This window comes from Cheilinus undulatus, linkage group 7 (genome assembly GCF_018320785.1).
Source record: "Cheilinus undulatus linkage group 7, ASM1832078v1, whole genome shotgun sequence".
In the NCBI taxonomy this organism is placed as follows: domain Eukaryota; kingdom Metazoa; phylum Chordata; class Actinopteri; order Labriformes; family Labridae; genus Cheilinus; species Cheilinus undulatus.
The window spans coordinates 14,880,053-14,907,703 of NC_054871.1; the positions used below are offsets into that span (position 1 = coordinate 14,880,053).

Genomic DNA, 27,651 nt, shown 5'->3' on the forward strand with positions numbered 1-27,651 from the left:
CTTGTTTTCCTCATCAGTGCAGTGGCTCTTGCTGGCAGTTGAGTTCTCTCACATCTCCACCCATCCTACGGGATTTATTTTACCATATGTCATTTCCTATAGACGAGTACAACTTCTGCCTAAACTGAAGCTGAAATGTCCCTGCATATTTAAAACACTCCGTCAAGCTTATCCAAGGCAAGGAAACAAAGTAATATGACTGTAAAGGTGGATTTCATAACAGAAATCAAACCCAGATTTGACCGTAGCCTCTCTGTGTAACTTTAAGTATAAACACCCTTCCTACCAAAATGAAGGTTAACAGGTTAGAATATGAACAGGCTAAGCTCTCTGTTGTTTAAATAAAGAATAGTCACTTCAGATGTAATTTAGTCTAAACAGAAAATACAGCTTGAGATTCAGCCTTACTGTTTGTCAGCTAGTTTTAAAACGGCTAAAGGTAGTAAGTATGAAAGGTATTAGTATGAACAATGGTCGGCAGGACTTTTGTTTATTTTTGGGATAAAAAGTTCTTCAGTTATTTCTGTAGAAGAAAAGTTGCATGGTTACAGAGGTAGCTGCTAACTAGCATGCTAAAAAATGTAGTGAGACATCTTATGAGATATAAGCAGCCTTTATGTACCTTAACGTCCTGAGACCCTACATGTACGTATGATGACATTACATTTTTGTTTTCCTACGACATGCTGGTAATTCTGTGATTAGATTTTTTTAAAGTATTGAGTTTGAATTTCCACTGAAGTTTGAGTCATTTCCTAGAAATAGTGGGGGATTTAATTTTTTTAATTTTTATTATTTTTTAGAATATGTTTGAATATTTTAGAGAGTTTGATTTTACATTTTTCAATTTATGAATTTTTGGGTACTGTCATGGGAATTTGTGGAATTGATTTGTATTTGTAGGGAATTTGATAAAACCATTATGGAGGGAAATCCTTGGGATTTTTTCTTGAATTTTGACAGGAAATGTTAGGATATTTGTTTGGTTCTTTTGGGGAACTTTCTTGGAAGTTATATCCCATCAAACATTGGAAGCATTTATTTGTAATTTTTGGGGAAAATGATAGGAAAATTTTGAGTGGAATTAATCTTTAAAATTTTGATAATTATTTCGTGAAAATTTCACTTAAATCTTTGGGCTTACTCAGAAAGTTTTACTGAAATATTTGGGGAATATCTGAGGATTTTTATATTAGGATTTGCCAAAAATTCTTCAAGAATTTTCACCCATTTTTATTTTGATTTTTTTTTATAATGTCTTGGATAATAATAATAATAGGGAGTTCAGGTATTTGGATTTTTTTCCCAAGACTTTCAGAACTTTCTGTAGACATATTGAAACTTCTCCTTAACAAGTTATTGCGGTTCATCACCGGAGAAATGACTCCATATTTCTTAATGACTGACAGCTTCCTTACTGACTGAATGCCCCCCCACCAACTCGCCAACAGAGCTTCCGGAGATGTGTTGTCCTGTTTATGAGTATTGGAGCAGCCATTTTCAGCACTTAGAAACATATTCTTTGTGAAAATGACTTCCTGTATGAAATATAATTTTGTTTTGTGTTGTACAGTAAGATAAACCTATTGTCCCATCATTTTTGGTGAAAACTACTTCCTGTTTTACTTTAAGATCTCAGGAGATTAATAGAGGAAAGCTATCTTTATTTATTGAAAATCATTTGTCATTTTAAGATATTTCACCATGTTTTCAGTATCAAATATTGTTGTAACTTCTTTCTTTACTTGCTTTATTATTGTTGAGTAGGGATGCATAGATAATATCAGCATGATATCTGTTTTGGCAGATATATGCTTAAAAAGTGAATTATCAGTATCAGCAGATATTAACATTTCTGCCCATATTTACAACCACTATTTTGGCTTTAAAAATCTGCCTCTATCAGCTGTAAATATTGGCTGTACGAACAAATAAGTTAGTGTGCATCCCTATTGACAAACAAACAGTCACATTAAGACTAGCGGGCCATTTCTTATTCAGGGGAGACTTGGTTGTCTTTACAGTAAAAATATAAAGTTTATCTCAGTATCTGTTTTGAGTGAAATTAGTTTGGAAATAATTGCGTATGAGGTATGGGCAAAAATCCACTACTGTGCATCCCTTTGTAAAACTTGTTTATGAATATTTCAACCTGAAATCTTCAAAGTTTCTCTAATGTCTTTATTTGATGCATCACAAATGGCACGTTGCCCTCTTGGTAAATTTTGTGTGCAGGTCTCATTGACAGACCTGGTGGCAGTTCTGTCACATTATTCTTTGAGATCCATCATTTAATCATTTAACTGTTGACTGTTTTTACGCTTGGTTGCTAACAGCAGGATGCTACGGAGCCTTTTTTATCCACACTTGTTATTTTAATTCCTAGTAGAAGCTGTAGCTGTGAATTTGTGGAAACACTGACTGACTGTGTTTTACCAAAGCCAAAACCAACAGGTGCACTTTTTTTTTTATCTCTATTTGATTTTTTTTATTTTTTTATTTTTTGTGTGTGTTTTCCCCCCTCCTCCCTAGTCATTGATTTCTTTCAAGACCCCCCCAGCCTCCTAACTCCTCTCCGGTGCATTTGAACAACTCTTCAAACATTTCTTTGTCTTTTACTCGATGTTAATATGAATTGCTGCGAAGAACTTACGATTCCGTAATCAACATTTACAGCTTGATAGGTAAATATTCCTTTGAATCCCAGGATGTTATTTCCTCTGCTTTTTTTAGTCATTTTATTCAAAGTTGTGCTGACTTCTTAGACAGCCCTGTGATACAGAACATGTTTGGGATCTGCAAAGAGAAAAAGGAGGATTTGTGTATGTGCATGTTTTTTATATGTATACTTTGGCATTGTGGTTTCCTGCTGCAAGTGAGGCCCACAACTCATAAACTGTCCTACTCTTAATGCACTTGTATCAGTGTATGCAGTAGCAGAGCACTGACTGTGTAGACAGGACAGATGCTAGATGAAATGAGAGTTTAGTTGTTGTATGGCTTGTATTTACATTTAGATGCAGTTACAGTATTTTTATGCCAGACTTTATAACAGGCATAAACGCTCTTGTATATGTGTTTCTGTAATTGGGCCAAGCATGGACTGATGTTTTCCTTCCTCACTACAGCTCCCAGGTTGCCTCCCTCGGCACACCGAGCAGCCAACACAAATCCTGTGTCCAGTTAATCATCTCTTGTCATAAAGATTAATGCTGTGCTGTGTTATGCTATGGCATGCATGAGTCTACTCTTTAATGTTACACTACTATTAGGCACAAGTTTATTTTCAGGATTTCTTTTGCCGTGCTGTCTAGTACCATAAATACCTGTTGCACTTTTTGTGTTTTTGGGTCATGTGGGTTTGGGGCATTTTTGTAGAAAGGTGCTGAATATTTGGTAAAAGCAAAAATTCAATGAAAATCAACAAGAATCACAAGCAGAACAAGAGTCATGTCGACAGTCCTCTACCAAAGCTACACTGGGGTTGGGAAGGGAGAAGGATGTGAAGAGAGTGGGAGAAAAGCAGGAAGAGGAGAGGGACAAGAGAAACAACAAAACAACACATGGAAGACGAACACCACAGTAAGCTAACTAATGCTGCAAAAATATTGTAAGCTAGCTGGTACTATGGGCAAGCTAACTGTGTAAAACAGCAAATCTGTAAGATGGCTGACAATACACTGCTGCTAAAAATGTTAGAAGGCAGCTATTTCCCTATTTGGCTGAACACATTTTTACAATAAGTTTAAATGACTAGTCTAAAGTGGAGAAAATGCTAACAGTCAAATTCATCACTAGGTATATGATGTATGGCTTTTGTGCCAAGTAGAGTGTGGCTAAAGTTAGCAGCTAGCTCCGCCAGTCTTTGTCCCTCTTTTCAGATGAATATCTGGCTTAACGTGGTTACTCGTCCCTTCAGTTGAGTTTCTATACGAGTATCACCCTCAGCAGCCAACATACAACTTTCTTTCTATTTTCTAGTTCAAACCACTGCCATACCTCACTTTTCCTAGAACATGCTAAACACTAAGCTCCCCATGGGGAAAAGCTTTGGCAGGAAGCAGTGGCATTTGGGGCGGGTGGGAGTATTTGGTCAGGATTTCAGGCGTGTTTAAAAAAAAGATACATAGCTTAACAAACTTGTAAATCTTGCACTGGCTATTACATCCAAATTTAGCCTTTTAACTGTGCGCACCCCTTATTGCTACCACTTATATATTTTTTAAAAAGATTTATTCTGGGGCTTTTATGCCCCTACTGAGAGAGGATAGTGGACAGAGTCAGGAACAGGGGAGAGAGAGTGGGGAATGACATGTGGGAAAAGAGCCACAGGTCAGATTTTTGCTTTAGGGGCATGCAAGCTTAGCCACAAGCTCTTTGACATCCTACGTGGCTAAAGGCTCCTTTATGCTCCATGCATGTACAACAATAGATCAGTGCATTTAAATGCTACAGACATCATTGCCCCTGATGTTAATATGCTTCTGTTATGCTCACACTGGAAAATTAATCCACAAGAGGTTGCTGTCTCTCATGGAGCTACACAACTGCTTTGTTGCTGCCCCACAAGTCCCAGAGACTGTAGGAAGAATTGTCTTTTCTCTTGTAGTTGTCTGTCTCTGTTTCCAGGTGATCTAACATCATAGATATGTTTCTGTTTTCTTACAACTCTCTCAATATTCTGTGATGTTTCCTCATAAAATTCAAAAGAGTTTCAAATGATTTGGACAAAAGGAACACATAGTATGAACAGAAACCTTCTGTCTGTAGCTGCATGTATTTCAAACATAAAGCACACATGAGGCTTAGCTCTTAAAGCTATCTGTATCGTTGGATGTCACTTTTTGTTCATGTAAAAATTAGGGGTGTAAGGATTCATCGATCTGGATCGATAGATTGATTGTTTGAGCAATGATTCAGTCAAATCAATTGAAAGTATAAACATCGATATTAATCTCCATTTTCACCTTACGCTTTTGATTTGAAAGTCCCCCCCACGTGCTTGGTATGACAGTTTCCACCCATCCATGAGTCACAACACCGCTATGCGTGGATAGCGGGTAATGGCTAGCAGCCGAGAGAGCATCAATATTGTGTTTTTTTCCTTTATGTGAAAAGTAACAGATTGTGGTCAATGGGTTCACAAAATCGTCTGATATCAATCACAGGCCTCTAAATCGAATCGAATCAAAATCAAATCGTGGCAGACTTTGTGATATTGGCAAATATCGAATCGTTGTTCTAAGAATCGATATCGTATCGTGATGAAACTGGTGATTTACACCCCTAGTAAAAATGAGGCAACAGGTGACATTTCCCATCTGTTTCATGTGCTTATTCTGGATCATTAAGCTGCATTGGCCAGACGGCTACGTTCATGACTTCACTAGAAGTTGCTTGTATATCAAATACTCATCTAATAAAAATAAGCCTAGGCTTATTTAGCCTAAATATAAATCCTATATATTCTATTTAGGGCTGCAATGTTTTAACTTTGCCAAAAATCTTAAAGGAGGTTGCCGGTTTGGCTTAGTGGATAGAGCAGACCCACATATACAGAGGTTATAGTCCTCAGCGTACTGGTTGCAGGGTCATTTCTTGCTCTTGTTACTAGTTTGGCACATGCCTTCCCCCACTCCCTCTTCCCATATTTCCTGTCCCCCTTGAGCTGTCCTATCAAAAATAATGGCAAAAAGCCCATATTCAAACACCACTGGTCATACAGTTCAACAGCACCAGAAACTGTGTTGTTTAAAGTGTCCATAATGTTGAATGAACTCTTGTCTTAATCAGTCCTCATGAAGGGGAAGTCTTTTCTGCATTACTGTTATCTGGGCTGCACAAGTTTAAGTTCAGGAAACTCTGAAATTGGTGTATAGGTGCAAACAAGACACATTTTACCCTCAAACCATGTTTAACACCCAGTAAACACACTTCAGCTGACATTTAAACCTTCACTTTTTGACTGCTGGTTGACAGAAAGGTAACACCAGTGTAAATGAAACGTGAGCCTCTTTGCAGAGCGATACAAGCAGCGATTAATCAGTGTGTGTAACTGCCCTAAGAGTACACGATGTAGAACAAAGTGCCCCGTCTGTAGAGACACCATATCACAGTGTCCAGACATGATCTCACATCAGACTCAGAAACCTGAGAGGGAGACCACCCCAGGAACATTTTTTCCCTGTGTTCTATGTCCTTTCTTCATTATCTCCTCCTTGTCGCTCTGATTTTATCCTCATGTTATCTTCATAATCACCTGCATTTCAATGTTTGCCTCTTTCTCTCTGTTTTATGACAGTCTAGGAAAATACAGCATCTTTATGTGAATGAAAAACTTGTATGTTAAACTAACTTTTTATGTGCATATTAACTAATTACAGTGACTTTTTAATTTTAATTGTAGTTGTTTTTTACACAGTACATAAGGAAGGCTTTTTGCACCTGTACACCGATGCCTATAAACTGCAAGTAAACGCCTCACAGATGAGTCCACAGCACAGGAATGTGACGATAATCCAGGATAGTTTGTGCAGACAGTACAGGCGCCCCATCTGACTGTCCTCTCTCTTGGCTGGGAGCGGGCCTCTCTTTGGCAGAAAGCTTGTGTCGAAGCTGTAAATTTACTGGCACTGTGTCGAGCTCTCTGCACCGTGTGTCTCTGCGTCCGTCTTTTCTTTCACCCCGTCTCACAGTTGATCAGTCTCAGTCATTTCACACTTTCTTTCTGATCTTTGTGACATCTTTAAGAGGTCAGTATGAAGTTTTGGCCTTGGCAGGGTGTATCATCAGGGTGTGAGGGGGACGTTTGGTGCCAGAGGCTACTGAACAGGCTGGCAACGGGCCCTGATGGCTGAAGACCAGTCCAGGGGTTAAATATTTATGAATTTCTGCTTAGTTTCCACTGAAGTGTCTGTGTTTACTTCAGCCATGTGTTGTCCCTCGAAACCTCTTGATCTAATCGAGTTTTCCCTACCAAATTTTAAGATTCTAAAAGTGCTGGTAGATATCCAATGGGATTTCACAGTGCATTTCCACAACGCTGTAATGAAGCTCTGCCGTCTTCATGCCTTGAGACATTCATAATGGTACTGTGATGACATATATGGTGGACCTACAAAGGTAACTGAAGGCCACATAGAGGAAGCCTATGAGTGCAATAGGGCAAAATATCTTGACTTGGTATAGTAGTGCATTGCCAATGGATGGAAGACCTGCTGCAAACTCATTGAGGTGGGTTGCAGGGGCTTCAGTTCCAGTCTCTCCATCGGACACTTGGTCTTCTGGGAATAGAGAGTTGCAAAAGAGAGGAGCAACCAGGATCATCCTCAAAGCAACAGAGAAATCTTTGAGATGGCTGTGAATCAAGAGGGGGGCTAGCCATGGCACACAGCTACCAGGACACAAGCGCAGGTCTGATCAGTCCAGGTGAGGGTGTATGATGGACTGATACCCAAAACATCCCATGACCCTGGGTTCATCACTGCTGATGTGTTCTAGTTCCACTAGCTGGTGTTGCTTGAAACCTATTCTCTCAGTGTTTGTGACAGGATTTTAGGAGGCTTTGGCGGGAGGATGCCAAACTCTATAATGGGATCTGGGGGTCTGCTCCTCAGAGAGAAAAACTAGCACATTTTAAGGTTTAGTGCTTCAATCCTGTGCTCTTTGGGAACAAAATCAAGAAGGTAAATATCTGAAAAACTTTGTTCTCTATCAACAAAATGTGCTTTTGTAGTAATTTAACCAAATTGATCAGCGAATTTCAATGACTGATTTTCTTTATGGGCTACATGGCGGTGCAGAGATTAGCACTGTTGCCTCACAGCAAACAGGTCCCTGATTGGTCAGGGCCTTTCTGTGCAGAGTGTGCATGTTCTTCCTGTGCATGCGTGGGTTCTCTTGAGGTACTCCTGCTTCCTCCCACAAACCAAAAACATGCTTGTTAGTTCAATTTGTGACTTATAAATAGCCCTTGGGTTTTAGTGTTAGCATGCAGGCCTTTGTCACTCCATGTCAGCCCTACGGTTGACTGATGAACCCTGCCTCTCACCCAATACCAGCTGGGATAGTCTCCAGCCCCGCTAACGGGATAAGTGGAATAGAAAATAGATGGATGGATGGATTGGCTTCTGCCCTCTGTGACCCTGAATGGGTTTCATTTAGATATTGCTTCGTGTCTTTAACCTGATGATGCTGTTTCTTCCCACTGCTTCAGTGAACAGGATTTTTGGGTGCAAAGACTTTTTATCATGTTTTATATCCGATAATGATCAATTTTGACCTAAATTTCCTGAGTTTTCCTGAAGCTTAATTTTTGTAATCCCATGTTTACATGCTGAGGTTTCATCATGTTCAATAAGAACTTTGCTGAAATATTAGTTGAATTAAAAGTTGTATACACCATTGTTATGCAGCACTCACAATGTAGAGACAAAGACAAAGTGGAAGCGTATGCAAACAGGACACTGGAGATGAGCCTTATAGAAATAACATCAGTGATGCAAATTTGACCACGGGGTAAAAATTAGACTTGACAGGACAAAAATAAGGGAGAAAAGCTGTTAAAGAACCACAGTAATAGATCCACAGGAATGATGCATGGGCTGTTGTTCATATAAGAGGCAGGCAAGTGAATTTCACTGTCAGGTCATCACTAAAGATGTATTGTTAATGCATTGTGTTGACCTATGGTGTTGATATCCAATTGCCCATATCGCACCATTAAATCCTGATAATGCATCATCTGAACAACTTGGATAAGCACTCCTAATTCTCAATTCTGCCTCTATGAGTTACTCATAAATTTGAAGTTAACTTCCACTTTTTTAAAAGGCAAAAGTGTAGAAAAAGTGTGATACAATAACCCTAAAGTTGAGTTTGTGAGTCAGAATCCACTCTTGCAGGAATTCTCTGTAAACATGGCCGAGCCCCTACAGTAAGCCTCAAGTAATGGTTACAGGATTGCAAAGTGGACATAAAACAACGATGATATGCTGTGGAGAGTCTTAAACTGGTTTGAACTCATTCACCCCGATCGCCTCAGTAATTTAAAGGCATTCACAACATGGAGTTAGTCAAATAGAAGGAGAACCACCCAGTTTCTCTCAGTCTTTCAGTCAAATTCAAACTCCTGAATTTAAGGACCTATCTGGTATCAAGAATCATTCAAAGCCCCTATAAATATAACAGAGTTTGTCATTATCTGGCATTCCTGTGTTAAACTAGTTTGACCGCAGTGTGTGGGCTTTTTGTTTTGGTCCTCTCGCACACTCTCCGATTTTATCAGCTTAATGGGGGTGCTCAGGTATGCAGCTTTGATCTGACTTTCGAAAGTTTTCACATTGGCTCCACTTTAACAGCAAGATGCTACTCTCATAATGCACTGCAAGTCTGGCGCTACATGCTGGATGTGATACTCCTTTTATTTCCTGATAAATGGATATGTCTTTACAGCTGTGTCCAAGGCGTTTCTTTTTTTTGCACGAAAGATTTTCAGGTCCATAAGTTTGGGATTTCTCAGTGTGCAAAAAAAAAAAATTAAAAAATAGATATTGCATTTCCAAGAACTGAGCTTCTCATAAGGTTTTAGTTTTCCTAATTAGTGAAGAAGTGCATGATTAATGTTGCCTGGAGCTTTGTTTTAATGACTCAACTGCTTTAACATCAAAGGGCCTCATGTGGGGACCGCTGTGAAGCACACCCTATGCCTCTTAAACATGCACTCTTTATGCTCTCACAGGCAAACACTGGCCTCATAAACTTCTGCAGAGATAAAGTTTATACCAAGTAAGAGGTAACCACTGCTGTTCTTTGCTATGCATGTGATTTAACTCAAAAGTGATGTAGATGCTGGTGGGCTCAAGCTTTCTTTGTACCCTTAATTAAAGTGTGCGATGATGAATGGCAAAAATATTCTAAACTTGACTTCTTAAGACCGTGAATCCAAAAGGCAAAAACTTGAATTTCTTTCTTTAAACAGCGAGGTTATGCCTTCTATTTGACATGTTAATCAAGATGGGATTATGGTGAGAAATTAATCCAATGAGTTATGATCTGTTCCACTAATGGTGTGCAGTTTTGTCATTTTTAATGTTAGTGAAGCAACTGTAGAGTAGCAGCTGAATATCACTCACTGTAGCGGCTTCCTTCCCCACATTGATATAAAATAATGAAACCACTCCTCCTTTGAATTTCTCATTTCACTTGAAAACTCCCAGACAGCTCGGTAGACAAATCACAAGTAATCTGCACCAAACATTTTTCACTTTTTTACTTCTCTATTTAGATCTTCTCGCCTACTCTTCTGTCTAAATAAAGTTACTTTTTCAGTGGTCAAGCTTATGTCATTGCCTTCCAGAATAAGTTCCTTATTTCCCCCAAGATTAAAGCAGTTTTGGACCAGTGGTTAGGTTGCATCCCCATGAATGCATGCAACCCGGATTCAGTCTTGGCCTGTGGCTCCTTTCCTGCATGTCTCTCATCCTCACTTAGGATCCATTGTCCTCTTCTATTAGTAAAGGCATAAAAACCTCAAAAAGTATTTCAAGACAAACAAAAAAAGGCATTTTTTAGGGTGTGGATAGGCTGGTGGTTGGGTCGTGCCCCATGTGCATTGCGCAGCTCAGGTCCGGGTCTGGCTTGTGGCTCTTTTACTGCATGTCATCCCCACTCTTTCGGCCCTGTTTTCCAGCTCTATCCACTGTCCTAACTCTCAATTAGTCCAATTTGCTCCACCAGTTATGCAGTGACATCCCATTGGCCTGCTTGGCAGTGAACCTGCATAGTGTGCACACACGTGCGCCATCATGCGCACATGGCAAAGAGCTCCAGAGTATGTGGCATGGAAGATTGCTCGGCACTTGTGATTGAGCTTCAGACACTCAAATCTTAGAGGAGACAAAGATTTGATTCATTTCAGCAAAAACATAGATTTTTCCCTCCTGGCCCTCTTCCGCTAACAGATGTAGGATCTGCATGGATTTGTGCATTCCCATTGTATCTCTCTTATGTGTGAGTGGGCTGGGCAGTGCTGTTTGTGAATTTAATCAATCTCCAAGTTATATTCTTATTTCAAGTGGACAAACCTCAGCGTAGGAGCGAGGGATTGAGGAGACTGAGTTTCAGTCAGATGTATCCCTTTACATGAATGATCATTTCAGTATTTACAGCAGATTTAAAACATTATTTTCCCCCACAGATAACGTTTACTGACTGAGGCAGAGAGGAGATTTTCAGTTCTTGCTGAAAGCAAGTCTCTGATTTGAGTTATTTGTTGTGAAATTCATAAATCCTCCAGGAGTTAAAGAGAATAAAGTGCTGTAAATGTCCTTTTTTCTGTGATTTAATTGATTTCCTGATGACATTAACGCGGAGGGTGAACAGAGATGACAAATTTTTTCTCTAGAATTATCATAGAAATTCAATTCACATACCATTTAGATAGATTTTGTTTAATTTAGGCTAATAACCATGAAATAACACCTCTAAAATAAATTAAAGGATAAAAGTAAACAAGAATGCAGGAAAGGCTGTGACAGTTTTCTGGTGGAGATTAGTTTAAGTTAAAACCAGAGATGGTCATTTGACCTGTTGCAGTTTGGAAAGTTTTTTTTATTATTGACATAATAATGATAATAATAAATAGTAATAAAGATCTATTTAAGACTGGGTAAAAGATCATTCTGGTTTCATCGAGATAAGATTTTTTAAAGAAAGAAAATCTGTTTTCAGTATTTTTCTCATCAGGTCAGACTAGGAAAATGATCAAAATTGGAATCAGCCAACCAATTATAATTAGTACATCTCTGATTAATTATTACAACAGCACAAATGTCCATATTTTTATCCTGGGGGAGCATAAACAGTTCAGAGCCCTCCCACCATAGTCTCTTAAAATCCTGTGGGAAACACTGTAAGTGTGACATCTGATGTCGTATTATTTGTTCAAACAACTGCCAAGAACATGGGCCGCTCCTTTTCCTCATTGTGTACATTTTTCATGTTTTGCTTAGCTCCACATCATCGCTGTTCCCTTCTGGTCATGGCTCACACCAGCGGAGCTCAGTTATGGTGCTGTTGTAAAAGGCTTCAGATAAAAGTGTTCATTTATATTTTAACTAGGAGAGTCCAGTATCACTATTCACAGCACTCTATGTCTAAGAAGCTGCTTCTTCTTGTGGAGTTGTTATCATAACCACAGTTCTGCTCGCTCTCATCTGACCCCGCCTCACTTTTCTCCAGTTCCCTTCTTTTCTCCTCCACCCTCGATTCCCTCCTTTTTTTTTCTCTCTCTCTCACATGTGGAAAGCATTATATCCTGTCTGGTGGAGAGGGAGAGCAAACATCCCGGGCCCGACACTGAGAGACTGAGAGCCTCTCTGGTGGGTGTAGGGGGCGGCGGGGAGGCAGAACGTGGCGATGACTCGCTTACTTTTTCGTCCCGTTGCTATTTGCACAGACGGGGGTCTTGTTATTTCAAAACCACAGCACCTGATAGCTGACAGGCTTCACCCCGCAACACATTGGACTGGACAGGACCATGTTTGAGAGGGAGAGGGCGATAAAGAAAGTCTAGTGAGTGGGCTTTGCACTCATTATACGCAAGCAATATCTAAAACATCTGTAGATAAACACTTTCGCTGGCCTCTCTGGATTTGTCTAAAGGAGATTTTTACATTGGTTAAAATGTAGCTCTATGACTTATCTCTGAACTGTCATTTTTAAAACATAATGGGATCTTTATTGTGTTTTGGATGCAGAATCTGCTTTGTTTAACATTTAGTTTAGGTTGATGTGCATTAAAGCATGTTAAAACATTCATGGTGACACTCTTCTGGCTTTATTATTTTTAAATATCTTAATTTATGAAGAAGGAAAGCAACATGAAGACTGCTTCGTTATTTTAAAACAGTATGGCCGATACTTGGCATCTATCTTTGGAAATCTGATCGCTTCCGTCTGATTTAGGTGATAGCTAACGGTACATTTTGTGGTTTTGTGTTCAGTAGGACCATACCATTACACGGCCATGGCTTTCAGTCCAGGAATGTTTGCTCTGTATTGGCCACGCCTCCCTGCCGTCAGAGCTCTGTCTTTCTTCATGCATTTTTCTTATATTAAGCTTTCGACAAGTGACTTTATTCATTGTAAAACTCTGTAGGGAAATTTGTTGTCTAAAAATTCTCCCCGATGAGCCAAACCAGAATTACTTTGAAAAACACAAACAGGAAGTGTTTACACGGTACTGTGTTTATCTTCTCTGTGACATGTTCTCCTGATGTGGACATGGATATCTGCTGAAATAAGTCAACTTGGCCCTCTTTTCATAAAACTCCTGTCTATTTTAGCTGAGAGATGCACATGGATTGCTGTAAAAATAGGAGAGCCTTCTATTCTTAAGATTCATGGCCCATGAGATGCACATGCAGACTGTCCTAAAGTCCTCACAGCACGCTAGCATGCATACTGAAATGAAAATCAGGCCACTCGCCTGGTCTGAAACAGGGAGTTTGCTTTAAGTAACAAAGAAATATCAAACTACCACAAAACATCCCCAACCCTCTCTTATGATCCACCACTGTACTTTTACTGTCCGACAGCTGTACCTCTCAGAGGCATATCATTACTTTGAAGTGATTCATGAACTTGCAGCTCCATGTCCTTTTGTTAATTTGCTTTTCTGATGCGTACATCCACACGGATGGACAAATGTGCTTTTGTTTAAATTAAATAACTATTCACAGTTAAGAAATCAAATCATTTTAGTTGATTGTTCATGTGAAGAACAATCAAAGATGAAAAACTTTGACAGCATGTCTTGTGTGCAGCTTTCCTTGTAGGTTGCTCCACATTGAAAAGCCATCATACACTTGACACATATGTGCAAAGTCTTGGAATTGTCGTATTTGAATAGTTTCCCACTTCTGGCTTTCTGTCCCAAAGCTGGATACCATGAGACCTGTCTGAAACCGGCACCACACCCTTAGAGCTTGGATTATAGCCCATTAAATTGCAAAGTGCTTAGTTATATATTTTTCAAACTTTTCCAGAACTCCAGGAGAGGAGACTCTCAGTTCGTTTATCCAAACTGAGCATAAATCAGATTAGTGTGATGAATAGATGTCAACACACAAGGCTTTATTATGAGAAATCTGATCATTTTACTTGTTACTGAATTAAGTGCCTTCTTCATTTGAAAGTAATTGACTGAGATATGAAATGAGGACATTGGGGCTGAAAATATGATCATTCAGTGCTCACTTGAAGCAACTTGGAGTTGAGGTTTTGCCTTGAAGAGATCCTTGAGCTGTTTTACCCATCACAGGTTAAAGTCACATACTTGGCAACCATTTTATAGTCCTATACAAAGGCTCGGAATCATTGCATGTGGCAGCAATTCAGTTTTTCGGCCTCTTTTCAAGTTCAGATGATGTCCCCAAGCACTTAAATACATGCATAGAAGAGAGAAAATTGAGCACAGTAAATCAGCTCTAACCATACGGTGTTCCAAGCCTTTGACTGCACTCACCATGCACTCAACACAAACTTAGTGTGTGGGCTGGCGCTTCGGAGCCATAGCCTCAGGTTGTCCGTTAGTTAGATTCAAGCAAATTGAATTGACCCCCAGCTCCTTCTAAATGCAGCAGCAGCAAGCAGTTGGCAGACTCTGACAGCTCCTCATTTAATTAGTGGATCTACTCCGTGAGGTTGAAATAAAAGCGCACTTAATTAGCAAGGGTTTGGTTTCTCTATGGCCATTAGAGTGAAACTCTGAGACCCACATTTGACATGTCTCTTCCTGTGCAACCCTGTTCTCTTTTCTTCCTTTATAATGTGCCAGGATCGTGGCTTTGGTGAGTTTTGATTTGTTCCATAGTCACTCAGAAATGGTTTAGAAATTTGTTCTGGATTTGCCTTTAATGTGTTGTGCTTGAAGAAAAAGTGATCACACTTTTGCAAGATTTTAAGAATTCATGGAAAAGAAATTGGATTTGGTAGATTTTCCAAAAAGATCATCTTGTCCAAGCTTGTAAACCACCTTCATGCATAATGACTGCTAAATGCATGTGACAGAATGACCAAAAGAAGGTAAAACCCACAATATTAATGATGCTTTATAAGTGTTGAATAGCAGAGGTCAAAACAGGTTCCCATCTCTTGAGGCGTGGTGATTCATCATCTTATGTCATTCTTTGGGTTAAGCTGTAAAAGCTTTAAAGAGTGTTTACCAGTGTTTTACCAACCTTATTCAGTATTCAAGACATGATGAAGCTTCTAAAGTTCACCGTGAGGCCAAAACAATGAGCTGAAAGAAGCTCAAAGGCCAGATCTTAGGGGAAGAGCAGTTGGCAACAGCTTGTTGTTATACAATATCATTCTGTGGTTACTATAAAAACAAAATAGCACAACTTAAAATCTAGTTCAAGCTTTAAAATTGTCCTTACAGTACTGTAAAAAGGTCTTTGCCTCCTTCCTGAGTTCTTATTCTGTTGCAAATTTGTCACACTTTAACGTTTCAGATCATCAAACAAATTTTGATATTTGATAAAGATATCCCAAATACATAGAACATGTAGTCCTTAAATGATGATTTGATTTATTCATGGAAAAAGTCATCCATACCTACCTGGCCCGATGTGAAAAAAGTAATTTACCCTCTTGTTAAATCATGAATTAACTGTGATCAACCACATTTTTTGGAAAGCCTCACCCGGACCTGATTACCGCCACACCTGCTGGAGTGAAGAAGGTTGAAAGATCTCAGAAACCAACACATCATGCTGCAATCCAAGGAAATTCAAGTACAGATGAGAAACAAAGTCATCAACATCAATCAGTCTAGAAAGGGTAACAAAGCCTTTTCTACAGCTGTGGGATGCAAGTGAACCACAGTGAGAGCTATTATCCACAAATGGAGAAAACTTGAAACAGTGGGGAACTTTCCAGGTGTAGCCTGCCTACCAAAATTACTCCAAGAGCACATCATTGACTTATCCAGGAGATTGCAAATGTACCCAGAACAATATTTAAAGACCTGTGGGCCTCATTTGACTCAGTTATGGTCAGTGTTCATGGTTGAACAATAGGTCAAAACCACTGCTGACAAAAAAAAACCCACAAAGGCTCATCTCACATATGTCAAAACATCCTGATGATCCCCAAGACTTATGGGAAAATATTCTGTGGACTGATGAGACAAAAGTTAAACTTTTTGGTGTAAAACTAACCCAGCATTTCATTAAAAGAACATCATGCCAACAGTCAAACATGGTGGTGGTAGTGTGATGATCTGAGGCTGCTTTGCTGCTTCTGGACCTGGATGACCTTCTGTAATTGATGGATTCATGAATTCTGCTCTCTACTAGAAAATCGGGAAGGAGAATGTCCTTCCATCAGTTTGAGATCTCAAGCTCAAGCAAACTTGAGTTATGCAGCAGGACAGTGATCCAAAACACAACAGCAAGTCTACCTCTGAATGGTTTTAAATAAACAAAGGTTTTGGAGTGTCCTAGTCAAAGCCTGAACTTAAATCTGATTGAGATGCTGTGACATGAACTTAAACAGGCTGTTCGTGCTTGAAAATCCTCCAGTGTGGCTAATTTAAACAATTTTGCTTAAAAGAGTGGGCCAAAATTCCTCCATGATGTAAAAGACTTATCGGCAGTTATCAGAAACGCTTGCTTGCGAATGTTGCCGCCAAGTGTGGCACAACCAGTTATTAGGTAAAGGGGGTAATTATCAACATAGGGTAGGTTTAGATGGCTTATTCCCTTAATAAATGAAATAATAATTTAAAAACTGCATTCTGTATTTACTCTGGGTTATCGTTGTCTAATTTTGAAATTTGTCTGATGATCTGAAATATTTAAGTGTGACAAATGTGCGAAAATAAAGAAATCAGAAAGGGGGCAAATACGTTTTCACACCACTGTATGTTATACAATCTATATCATTTCATTGTTGCTAAAACGACATAGAATAGCACGGCTTTAAGTCCAGATAAAGCTTTTAAATTGTCCTTAAATTGTGCATCATCCTGGCCTTGACTGGTTTCTACCTGCACTGGATAGTGTTGTGCAAAGTTATAATTGAAAGGAACCACAGAAAAGTCTTTAAAGCCTGTCACAGTTCTCTTAGATAGTTCAGGTTATTATGATAAAAAATAAGTGAATCGAAATGCTCTCTTCTTTTGTTGTGTGTCTCTGTGTTATTGAGCTGTTAACTGCAGGTGCAATTATTTCCTATTTCTTCTGTTGTATTGCGAAATACAGAAACCCTACACTCTTTCTCCCCCTTACTTTCACACTCCCAGGTGCCTGTTTCCTGACTCGGCTTTGTAGTGTTCAGAAAAAAATTGAGATGGGAGGGTGAGGTAGGGGGATGGAGACGTGGCGTAGGGTGTAGGAAAAAAAATCAACAGCACACATGCACATCAGAAGCAAAGCTCTGATGCTGCATCCCCGGTTCCAGCCCTTTGTAGTGCAATGAGCGGAGAGTTGGCTGGGGGCATGGGGGAGGGAGGGAGGAAAAGCCAAGGGGGGGATAAAGCACTGAAGGAAGGAGGGAGGCTGAGCTGTATACAAGCAGCATGGAGGAAGCAGCAGTTGCTCTCCCTTGGGGCTTGAAGCTTTTATCTGTCAGTTGTATGGAAACCAATATCTCAGGCCCTACAGCTTCACAACATTTATACTGCAGCTTCATATGTTGATGGGACATTTTTGCATGCATCATATTGACTGAATTTCCAACAATGAGAAGCCCATGATGACAGATGAGCTACATGTGCTACACCTGAGCATGTGTTTTGTACAGTGGTGAATATGATGCTCTTGTTTTACTCTCAAGTGTGTTCACAGATAAACCTTGGACCCCTGATCATCAAGCCCTAAAGACAGGATTAATGGGAGGGCGTGCGCATGCTCTCCAGGCTAACTCAAATTAGTGTGGCCTACGGCTCATCTGTGGACTTTGAAGATGGGGAATTGCTAATAGGTGTATTCCCAATTCAGCTCAAGCACTGCAGTAGGCCTCCACTTCCTGTCTTCCTCTTTCCTGCCTTCCTTTCCATCCTTCCTTCCTCACTTATTTCACCTCTCTGCAGTCTTATCTGTATTCCGGTCTCTTTTAAAGATGTTCTGATATCAGTTTTCCTTCTTAATACAGATTCTGATACTCAAATTTGAACATCAGCTTTTACAGACCCATTCTATAAAAGTGATTAACATGTATATATTGCTGATAAGTCAAGACAGGGTAATACCACTCTGTTGCATCACCTTGTTTTTATCAACACATTTGAAGCCTTTGGGAACTAAAGCTGGCCTTACTCCAGAGGATTTTAAACCTGACTTTAGGCCAGATTTTCCCCCAGTGATTGATGGGGTATGGCGTGATTTAAGGCTTCTTGCAAATGACTACTAGTCCAAAAAAATTCTCTAATGTGTGGTGCCAATTTGATTATTTCTCCTCCCTATCACCCTAGACCATTCCCTAACCTTGAATCATAAATGTCAAGCATGTTTGAAACTTACCATATTTGTTTCCCTTTTTTTAATTCATGCAGCAACTACATATATAATTCATGCCAGTACGGCCTCCTGAGGATTTCAGTCATCCTCCATGTTCGTTTTTCTTCTTAAGTCACCCTTTTTTCATTCAAGTCTCTGCAAGATCTCATTTGAGGAATCTTTTCTGTGAGATTGTTACTATAGACCAGGGGCGTCCAAACTTTTTACACCAAGGGCCACATCCAGAAATGTATAAGGATGGTGGGGCCACTTTCATACACCTCACCTTGAGGATATTAAAGTAGATAAAACCAATCTAATGTTGTTTAACCCTCTGAGCTCTAAGCTATTTATAACCTTTTGTCTTGCCTGGACTTACGGTCTTAAAAAGCTTGTAAAACATCAATCCTATGGTTAACAGTCAAGCTCTAAACATCCTTTTTTTCAGGACAACCTGGGCTTTAAGAATATGTGTGCTCAAAAACTTATTGGACTGCAAAGAAAAATGAAAAATACTCAACCGCAATTAAAACTCAGTGTTTTTTATATATGACACACAGTAAACAATTATGACTTCTTGGCCACAAACTTGTTCCCCCACCTCTTGGGGACCAAAAAAAAAAAAAGAAATCATTTTATGACAGAAAGTCTTCAAAATATTCACATATTTACAAAATAAATTCTTGCACTTCTTTGTATGAGCTGTGTTTGTGCCATTATTCAGAGCAGTTCTTGTCTGCAGTGACACAGAGGGCCAAATCACAGGCTCTCTGTCTCGCTTTCTCTCTGTGTTGAGCTGTTTATGAGCTGTCTCCTGCATGATCCGCCCAGCCTGACATGTTGCTTTGGCAAAGCATGATGTGACAACAGAACAGCCTGCCATTCGTTGTCACAGCTCATGTGACAAAATAGTATGGGGGCTAATGCTAGGCTAGTGGCAGAAATGATCAAAAATAGATTAAAAATGGATATAAAAAAGTGTCCCAAGTTGGAGTTACTGATTGGGATTTAATCTTTAAAGACCCTGGAAAGTCACATAAGTGTCAGGCTCAGTAGAAAAGCTTCTGTAGGGGCTACAAAGGTGTGGATAGCGTCATTAGAACGGCATAACAGTAGGCTACAAGTTAAAAAAGAGCAAGTGGCTTTGATTTATGGTTCAAAATTTTTTTGACTTCCAATAACTTGTGTCTCCTTCTGTTGTATAAAACAAAGTCAGTCTCAGAGGGGTAGGATATGATAAGTAATTGAGTATACATAAATGGCTAGTTACAGCTGCCAAGGCAAGTAGGCAATCTTGGTTTTGGGGAGTCCAAACAAATTTCAGGGGGCCTTTTTCAGCCCTAGCTACCACTGACTCCACCCCTGAGGTATTATAGGTACTGTTTTTTGCCATCCAGGAGTTATAAATCAAGATATTGTTATTATATTTTTTGCTAATATGTTTACCAGTTACATTGTTGCCCCAATTTGGTCACAAAGAAATATTAGAATAAATTGTTGTCAGAATTAGCATGGTACAAGCATGTTCAAATGTGGGCCATTTTTCTGTTTATTTGAAGAATTTGCTGCAGGCAAATCCAAAATGGACCGTGGGCTACATTTGGCCCCCAGGCCATAGTTTGGACAACCTTGCTATGCATGTTAAGTAGCTGAGTTTTTAAGTGTGGGCAATCAGAGGACTATACCTTTTTCAGTTACATTTATATTTGGCACCAGTGATTTGATAACTGCGTCAAACATAACACATATCAATATTTCCTCCCAGCCCTTACTGATACTAGCATCAGTGTCAAATTTTTCTATGTGGTATCAGCACAGGAAAATTCTCCCTCTCTTTATCTCTGTGCATACTTTTCAAACAAAAAAAAAAAATCCATGGGTGACCCTCAAAGTCTTTGTCTTTGGAGCTGGTATCCTCATTCATCGGTTTGGATTTTATCCTCTGCCCCCACCAAGAACAAAAGAGTCTCTTTAAAGGAGAAGAGCCTCTTGGGGTAGTTTATGGCATCCCCAAGAGAGCCTGACGAGCTGAAGAGGGAGGCCCAATTAAACGGATGCTGTATACATGGAGGGTCCCCATGGCTTGGCCATTGAAATAAGCTGCTCTAACAAGGTGCAAGAGAAATGGGAGGACAAGAAAAAGAAACTAAGCAATGAAGAGAGAGTGGTTTTAAATGAAGGTCAACACATAAACAGCATAACCTAGAAGAATGTACTAAATCTGATGGTGGATTGCAAACATTTTAGCAAGTTCTGCTGAAAAGGAACAGCTTTTCATGGCTGCAGTAAATACCCATGTATCATTATAACAAATATACTAGGGGGTGAAACGACAGGTTCTGGTTTCTGTCTCTGCACTGTGCAGCTTTAGCCTCCTCTGAGGTTCACTCATTCATGTGAACCGCTGGACTGTGGCTCGGATTAACCTCAAGGTGGATGGATTTAAAAAGTGGTCTAATGAGACAAAGGCTGGTGCTCAGTGATCAATGGACAGGACTTTGAATGCATGTCTCTTGAGTTTAGAGATTTGCCTATTTGGAGCCATTTATTTGAAGCCACTGTTCAATTTATAATTTAAAAAAGTTATGTTGAGATGTTGCTCACCAAAATGCACTGACAGCTATAATTGTGGTGAATGTTTTTGTCTTTCTTTGGTTAGGACCTTAAACTGAAATATTGTTCTTGTCCTAGTATACATGCAAAGGAGGACAATTGGCATACAGACAGCAGGATTTCCGACTCTGATATGCTGGGAGGCGACTAAGTGGCAACCTTCATAAAGCCAATATAGAGGTGTAGAAAACTGCAGTTCCTTGTGGGGCTGAACAAATTGGGAAAATAATCTAAGTCGCCCAATATTTTCCACAGTCTGTGGTGGTGAAATGCCCCTGTCAGCTTGCTACCACTGGACCTTCTTCCAGGTGAACGATGCTGTTAAGTGAGCAAGCTGCAACTTCTAAACAAGCACTGAAACACTGACTAACAGCTCTGTTTCTTACATTGCATGTGCTTCACTTTTGGTACCAATGTGATGCATGATATCCCTCCAGCTCATGGAAATATACAAAGGCAGGTGGCATGACTTCTGCCTTATGCATATAGCATTTATGCTTTTTGATCTCTGGTTAAACTCTAAACTTACAGAAAGTTTTAGCCTGGGTGTGTTTTGGTTTCTGGCAGATAGGCGGTGTTTTTGCAGTTGTGTTTAATTTGCATCTTATAGTTAAAACATAAGACCTATGCAGGCTGTGACAGGAGTTCTCTTTGTCTCTGTGAACAGAAAAGAACAAAGAGCTGATGAAAAAATACATTCAAATAAAAGAAGTTTGTTCAGGCTCCAGTTTTGCTGGATGTGTTGGATATTTGACTCATTAGTCATCATAATGCTGCAGTATGTGGACTGAACACGCCACCTCTAGATGAATGAGGCAAACTGCTTATAACGCTTTGGTTTTGTGATATATGGATGTTGCCAGATGCTCTTGTGAATGATCAATGGTAGAAATATGGATTTGCATATATGCAGTTTCCATTATAGCTGGGATTTAAGCTAAAAAATTGACTAAAAATTTGGATTTCAACCTGGATACTTCCCATCCGACTTCCTATCAGTGTTGTCCAGCATCCTCTGGGTATTGCCAGTGTTGATTTTTCTTGTCCCTTGTTTTCTCACATCTTTATTTGTTCTTTTGCCTAGATCAGCAAGGTGCATGTGGGAGTGAGAGTCCACGCCTGACACTGTGTCGTTGTCACCTTGTGCCTCTGTGCTGCTGTGTATATGTCTGTGTACATTTCACTGTTTGATTACGGGTCAGGGGAGGCCACAGGTCCACGGTGGCCCGGGCAGCCTCAGGCCTCTCAGGTTTCAGAGCTGTGCATTCCTCCCCGGCTGCTACATAGCTGTGAAAACCGCAAAGCAGCTCCAACAACAAACAGTGGAGGCGACAGGGGGAAACACAGCTAACCTGCAGCTAATCAACAACAGGAGTTTTCTCTCACCTCAGGATTTGTTCGCAACGTTTTGTACAGTTGCTTTCTTAATGGAGGCGAAGCATTTCTCCCTTTAAAGGCCTGTTTCTCTCCCTTATTTCCCTCTTGCTTGTTAGTGCGTTGAAAGCTTGTGGTTCCTGAAGAAGTAGCAGCTGTTTGTGTGCTTTTTGGTGTTTATTTGACAGCTCTACATCGTGGACCTTTGCATTTTTCCCACTAAAACGGGCATGGATCAGTAGACAGTCTGGGCTTGGTTTTAACACTTTGTGAATAAGTCAGCAGTGAAATATGCAGCTCTGTGTGTGTTTAATAATAACGCTAAAAGAACTGTTGGTATAGCACTCCAGTGTTGGCGTCATGCGTCTGTAAAATGAACGCCAGAAAATGTTCATAATAAGGATTCCTGACTCATTCAGACAGTCAGCATTTAAACTGAGCTCTTTGTTTGAGTTCTGTTGAGGATAGATTGATGATTAGCAGTGTTTGTGTCCATAACAGACTGACTGTAAGGGCCAAATTAGTCTAAATTGAATTGCAAAACTACACTTGATGTCTTATCAATGAAAGTGAAGCTAATTGGCCTCATTATGGCCAAGAAGAGGGCATTGTTTGGAGTTTGGGGAATTACTTATGTTCATTTGCATCTGTAACTGCTTAGATGTGTTATCACAAACCCTATTCATTCAGACACAAGCTAGACTCTGACATTTTCATGCCTGCCTTCTAGTAAATTGTCCATGTGGAGTTTGGTTTCACTAATGTGAGCATGCAGCAGGAAATATTCGTGAAAACACCACGCCAAGTGAGTGGGAGGAGATGAAGACATCTACTGTATAGCCTGTGACTCATGCATAGACCATTATGAAGGACTGGTGCAATTTCTGTGCACATGATAAAATGCCTCATTATGTTTTTGGTGCACCACTATATTCCTCTTTACTCATGTATTGATAATTTTTAATCTGTCAAACTACTTTATGATGTATACCAAGGCAAATACTTAGATTATATTCTATAGCAGACTCTGTAGCTATGTCCACCACTTCTGCGTGGTTCTTTTACATCATCCCTTGTCTCAAGAGATCAAACCTTGCTTCCAACAGGGATAGTCTCATGCTGTGAGATTGACACGTTAACAGCCAACTCAGAAAGATTTCAGGTAACCTTCCAAAGCAGATTAGTTGTCAAGATTCAATGTCTGTCATAAGGTGATCCATCTTGCAAAGCTGAAATCTGAAACAATTGTGTCAGGTTGTAAAATCACCTGACCAATCAGCATCATTTGAGAAGAACAACGCGGTAGGATTTGACGGTATCACTTTTATTTAATGCTGTCATACCCTCCTCAATTTTCTTATTTTTAAGCTTTATTTTTGGGCTTTTTATGCCTTTATTGACAGAGGAGAACAGTGGACAGAATTGGAAACGGGGATGAGACATGGACTCAAACCCAGGCCGACCGCGTACATGGGGCACACCCTAAACCACTTGGCCACCTGCACCCCTACCCTCCCCAAATTTTACCGGGGTATGTGGTATTACCACCAGGTGTCCAAAAAGAAGAAAACAAGCACTTTTTTGAGTGCACCTGCATGCAGAGCACACGCCCCTACAGGCGCTTCATTTAATCCTTTAACAAAATGCTTCAGCTCAAAAAAATGTTTATCAGGCAACATTTACAGTAACGCTGGAAGTGATTTACAGGTGAGCTTTGTTCTCAGAGAAGTAAAGTTACTTCTGGACACAGGTGCAAATGAAGTTTCTCTCTTTTTCCTCGACGCACTGACGTGCACTCTTTTCCTCTCTCTTCTCTCTTCTCCCCTACTCTCAGAGCTAATATGAGAAATAATAACCAACTATTATCATATAGGATCTGAGAATGTTAGGTAATTTTCAGTGTGCTTCTAAACAGATAAAGATTGGCTTTAATTATTATTTCCACATAACGAACGATGCCGAGCTCCATCCTGCTGCAAGTTCACTTTATAGGAAGCATAGATAATGTTACAGAGTACTTCAGTGCCAATAACCAGTTAGTACTGATGAACTTCATCCATTTAACATGAAAAGCAGTAAAAATAAGTTTGAACGTCTTTAAAAACCCTTTGAAGGTTGTAATTGTGCCTGGCGTTGCTGCTGCTGCAGCTGTCAAAAAGTTTTCAAAATCTTAACATTTTTACAAAAAAAAGTCTGCTCTTTTGAGAATTTGAGTCATTATTTAAAGCATTTTTAAGTCAAAGCCACAGCCCACTTCTTTTAATCATTCAGGACTAAAGTCCAATGAAAAATGGATTCAGACATACCTTCATAAGGTGAAGATGTTTGTTGCTGCTGTGCCTGGTTCAAGTGAAAATTTGCAATTAGCCTGTTCCCTGACCTGATGCCAGACAGATCCACTGGCTTTGGAGGGTTAAAAATGAGCTTAATTTTCTTAAGATAGTTCCCGCTGCTTTCCTGGGGCTAGCATGAATTATAAAGTTAGGGGAAAAAATTTGGTTGATGCTTGTAGTATTGTGCATGAGTGAAAACACCAAATAAGCACACTGAATAACTAAATAATAACCGGGTTGATTGATAGAAAATAATCAGTTAGCAACTTGAATGATTGTTTAGTAAAAGTACAGGTCAATTTTAAAAATTGTAAATCTTTTTCTAATAAAACCTAGTTAGAAGACCAGAATCTCATTGTTCTAGATCACAAACTCCAATCTTTATGGTCTGATAATCTTCTTTTTGATTTGACAAAGCGTCATGAAACTGCATTTATAGTGTCATTTTTTTTTACATGTCAGAGACCAGGAGATTAATCCATTACTCAAAACAACAATCAATAACTAGTTGTAGCTTTCCCACTTTTAAAGCAAAAACTGGAAGCTGTCATCCATGTTGGCAGAAAACATGTTAAAGTTCAGGATTTTGTGATGAATCAGCTCCAGTGTTGCCTGTTGTGGTGCATTCTGGGTAATTGGTGCCTTCTGGAATGTGTCTAACAAAAGGTGCAGACAGGCAGCAGGAAACATTTCTGCGCGTGGAACCAGGTGATTTAAAGCTTTGTGTGCAGTTTGGGGGCTTACAGTGAAACACCTGCCTACCTGCTGCCTCAAACACAACACAAACATTAGCTTAACTCTGTTTGGAGCTGCAACACTGCGCTGATGCCTGTGTTTGGAAAGTGTGGGAATGTGTGTGGAGTGAGAAGAGAGAGGTAATGTTGAGCTGATGGGACCCTGGAGACCATCTGGATGAAGTTGTGTGTAGCTGGAGTTGTGTATAGCATGCACATGTGCAGCTCTTAACGTGTAATTCTGCAGCTCTTTATGGCTGAGGTCACACCAGGACTCATTTTCTCCATGTCTTAATGGCACTCTGCTTCCTTTTCCCTTTCACAATATAAAATGTTTCAGTTTGGAAACTAAAAGGGAAATTCCGCATCATGAAACCTAAGTTTTATGTTATGGCTGACCTCCAGATCCAGACAGGTGATGCATTTTCCTCTCTAAACCAGAAGCTGATGTTAACAGAACTGTGCTGTCTGGTTGTAATGGTGTTTCTTTTGGCAGATAAACCAGGTTTATCATTCTCTCTAGACCAGTCTGCACCAGATGCACCAGCCTGGGAGGAGTTATCCATTACTAGTGAAAATATCTCTGATCTAGAATAAAGGCTTGTGTCCACCTTGAGTACTTGTTCCTATTCATATTATAGTTCTTTTTTTTTTTCTTATTTACACAAATGTGACCCTAAATAGCTACTTCTGCTTTATCGTTTATGCCAGTTAATTTGGTATTAACTTCACTGGTAATTTTGCAATACATTGTGAGATTTAGATAAGATTAAATCCTCGTCATGTGATGTTATAGTGATCACTGTTTGTGATTTATTGCTTACATTTGTTGTTTCAATTATTTTCTTGATTTTGATCAAAATCAATTTATTATTATTTTTGATAAAAGGGTGAGTTGGGAAAAGATGTAGTTTAATGGATGATCTCTGTTGTTAAGAGAGGACTCATAATGAGAGAACGAGGGAAGGAGGTGAAAGAGAAAAGTTTTCCTGCTTGGACCATGTTCAAGTTTAGATAGGGCCAACTCAAGCTAGCCATATGTACTGCTCTTCAACTTGGTGCTGTTGGTTGTGCTAAATCAACACGATATGATGATGGAAATCACTATTTCATCACTATTTTTTTTTCTACATACAAGCTATGCACATTATTCAACGTGCTGACATCAGACGCCCACTGGCAAACCAATCAGTGTGACTTTAGACACACAACCCATGTAGGTGATGACAATATTGCGTAGGTTTGCCATGCAAAGTCTGTTTGCAATCATTACAGTGTGAAACCAAAAACAACCAAACCAAATATATACAGTACTTCTTGTTGACTAATTATGGTCTGCGTTGTGCAAGGGGTCACAAAGTAAACAAATGACAGTTCAAGTATCTATGCCCTTCTATGGTTTTTATTGCCCTTTTTATTGCTGTCTTTTATCGTGTATCATTCCCTTTATTGTGTTTTGTTCTCCTAGTCCCTGATAATGATTTATCTTTATTGTTATTGTATTCATACAGCGACCTTGAATGTCCTGAAAGGCAGCCATATTATGAATGTATTATGATTATCATTGCTGTTTGTATTCCCCATGTCTTAAAGTAAATGCATTACAAACGTGAAAAGCGTTCATTGCACCCAAAACAAACAGTTTGACATCTGTTTGGTGACCTTGATTATAATGCAGCTGTTTGATCTCCACAGGCTAGTGGTTCTTTTGTATCAATCTTCTGTGTATGATTCTCAGTTCACGTAAATGTAATCTAAGAGCCAGGTCTGTGTTAGACATCACCTTAAACAAAAATCTCAGTATTCCTCCTGATCTAACCTCTCTGTCTTTTTTGTTCTTCTCTCTACAGAGGATTTTCAACTCGTTCGTGTACACCGAGAAGACATCAAACGGAGAGACAGAAGTGCAGCAGGTGAGAAACAAAGCCTCCTCCTTCCCTCGGTGTGTCTTTGTCCACGTGCGACTGTGTGTTTGTGCATGTATGAGCTGTGGACGCTGTCTGTCTGTCTGTGGCCTTGCGTAGAGCAGAAAATAACACACATACACAAACTCGCCATCAGAGGAAAAAGCAGCTTTATTAAAATTCGATG

General features: G+C 39.6%; 1 protein-coding gene across 1 annotated transcript in view; it reads left to right on the forward strand.

Moving 5' to 3' along the window:
- Positions 1-27,651, forward strand: part of cachd1 (cache domain containing 1) — a 130,535-nt gene that overhangs the window by 23,800 nt on the left and 79,084 nt on the right. Inside the window, exon 2 of the mRNA XM_041791063.1 lies at positions 27,411-27,473. Within this exon, the coding sequence (XP_041646997.1) occupies positions 27,411-27,473 (63 nt within the window). The remainder of the gene's footprint in view (positions 1-27,410; positions 27,474-27,651) is intronic.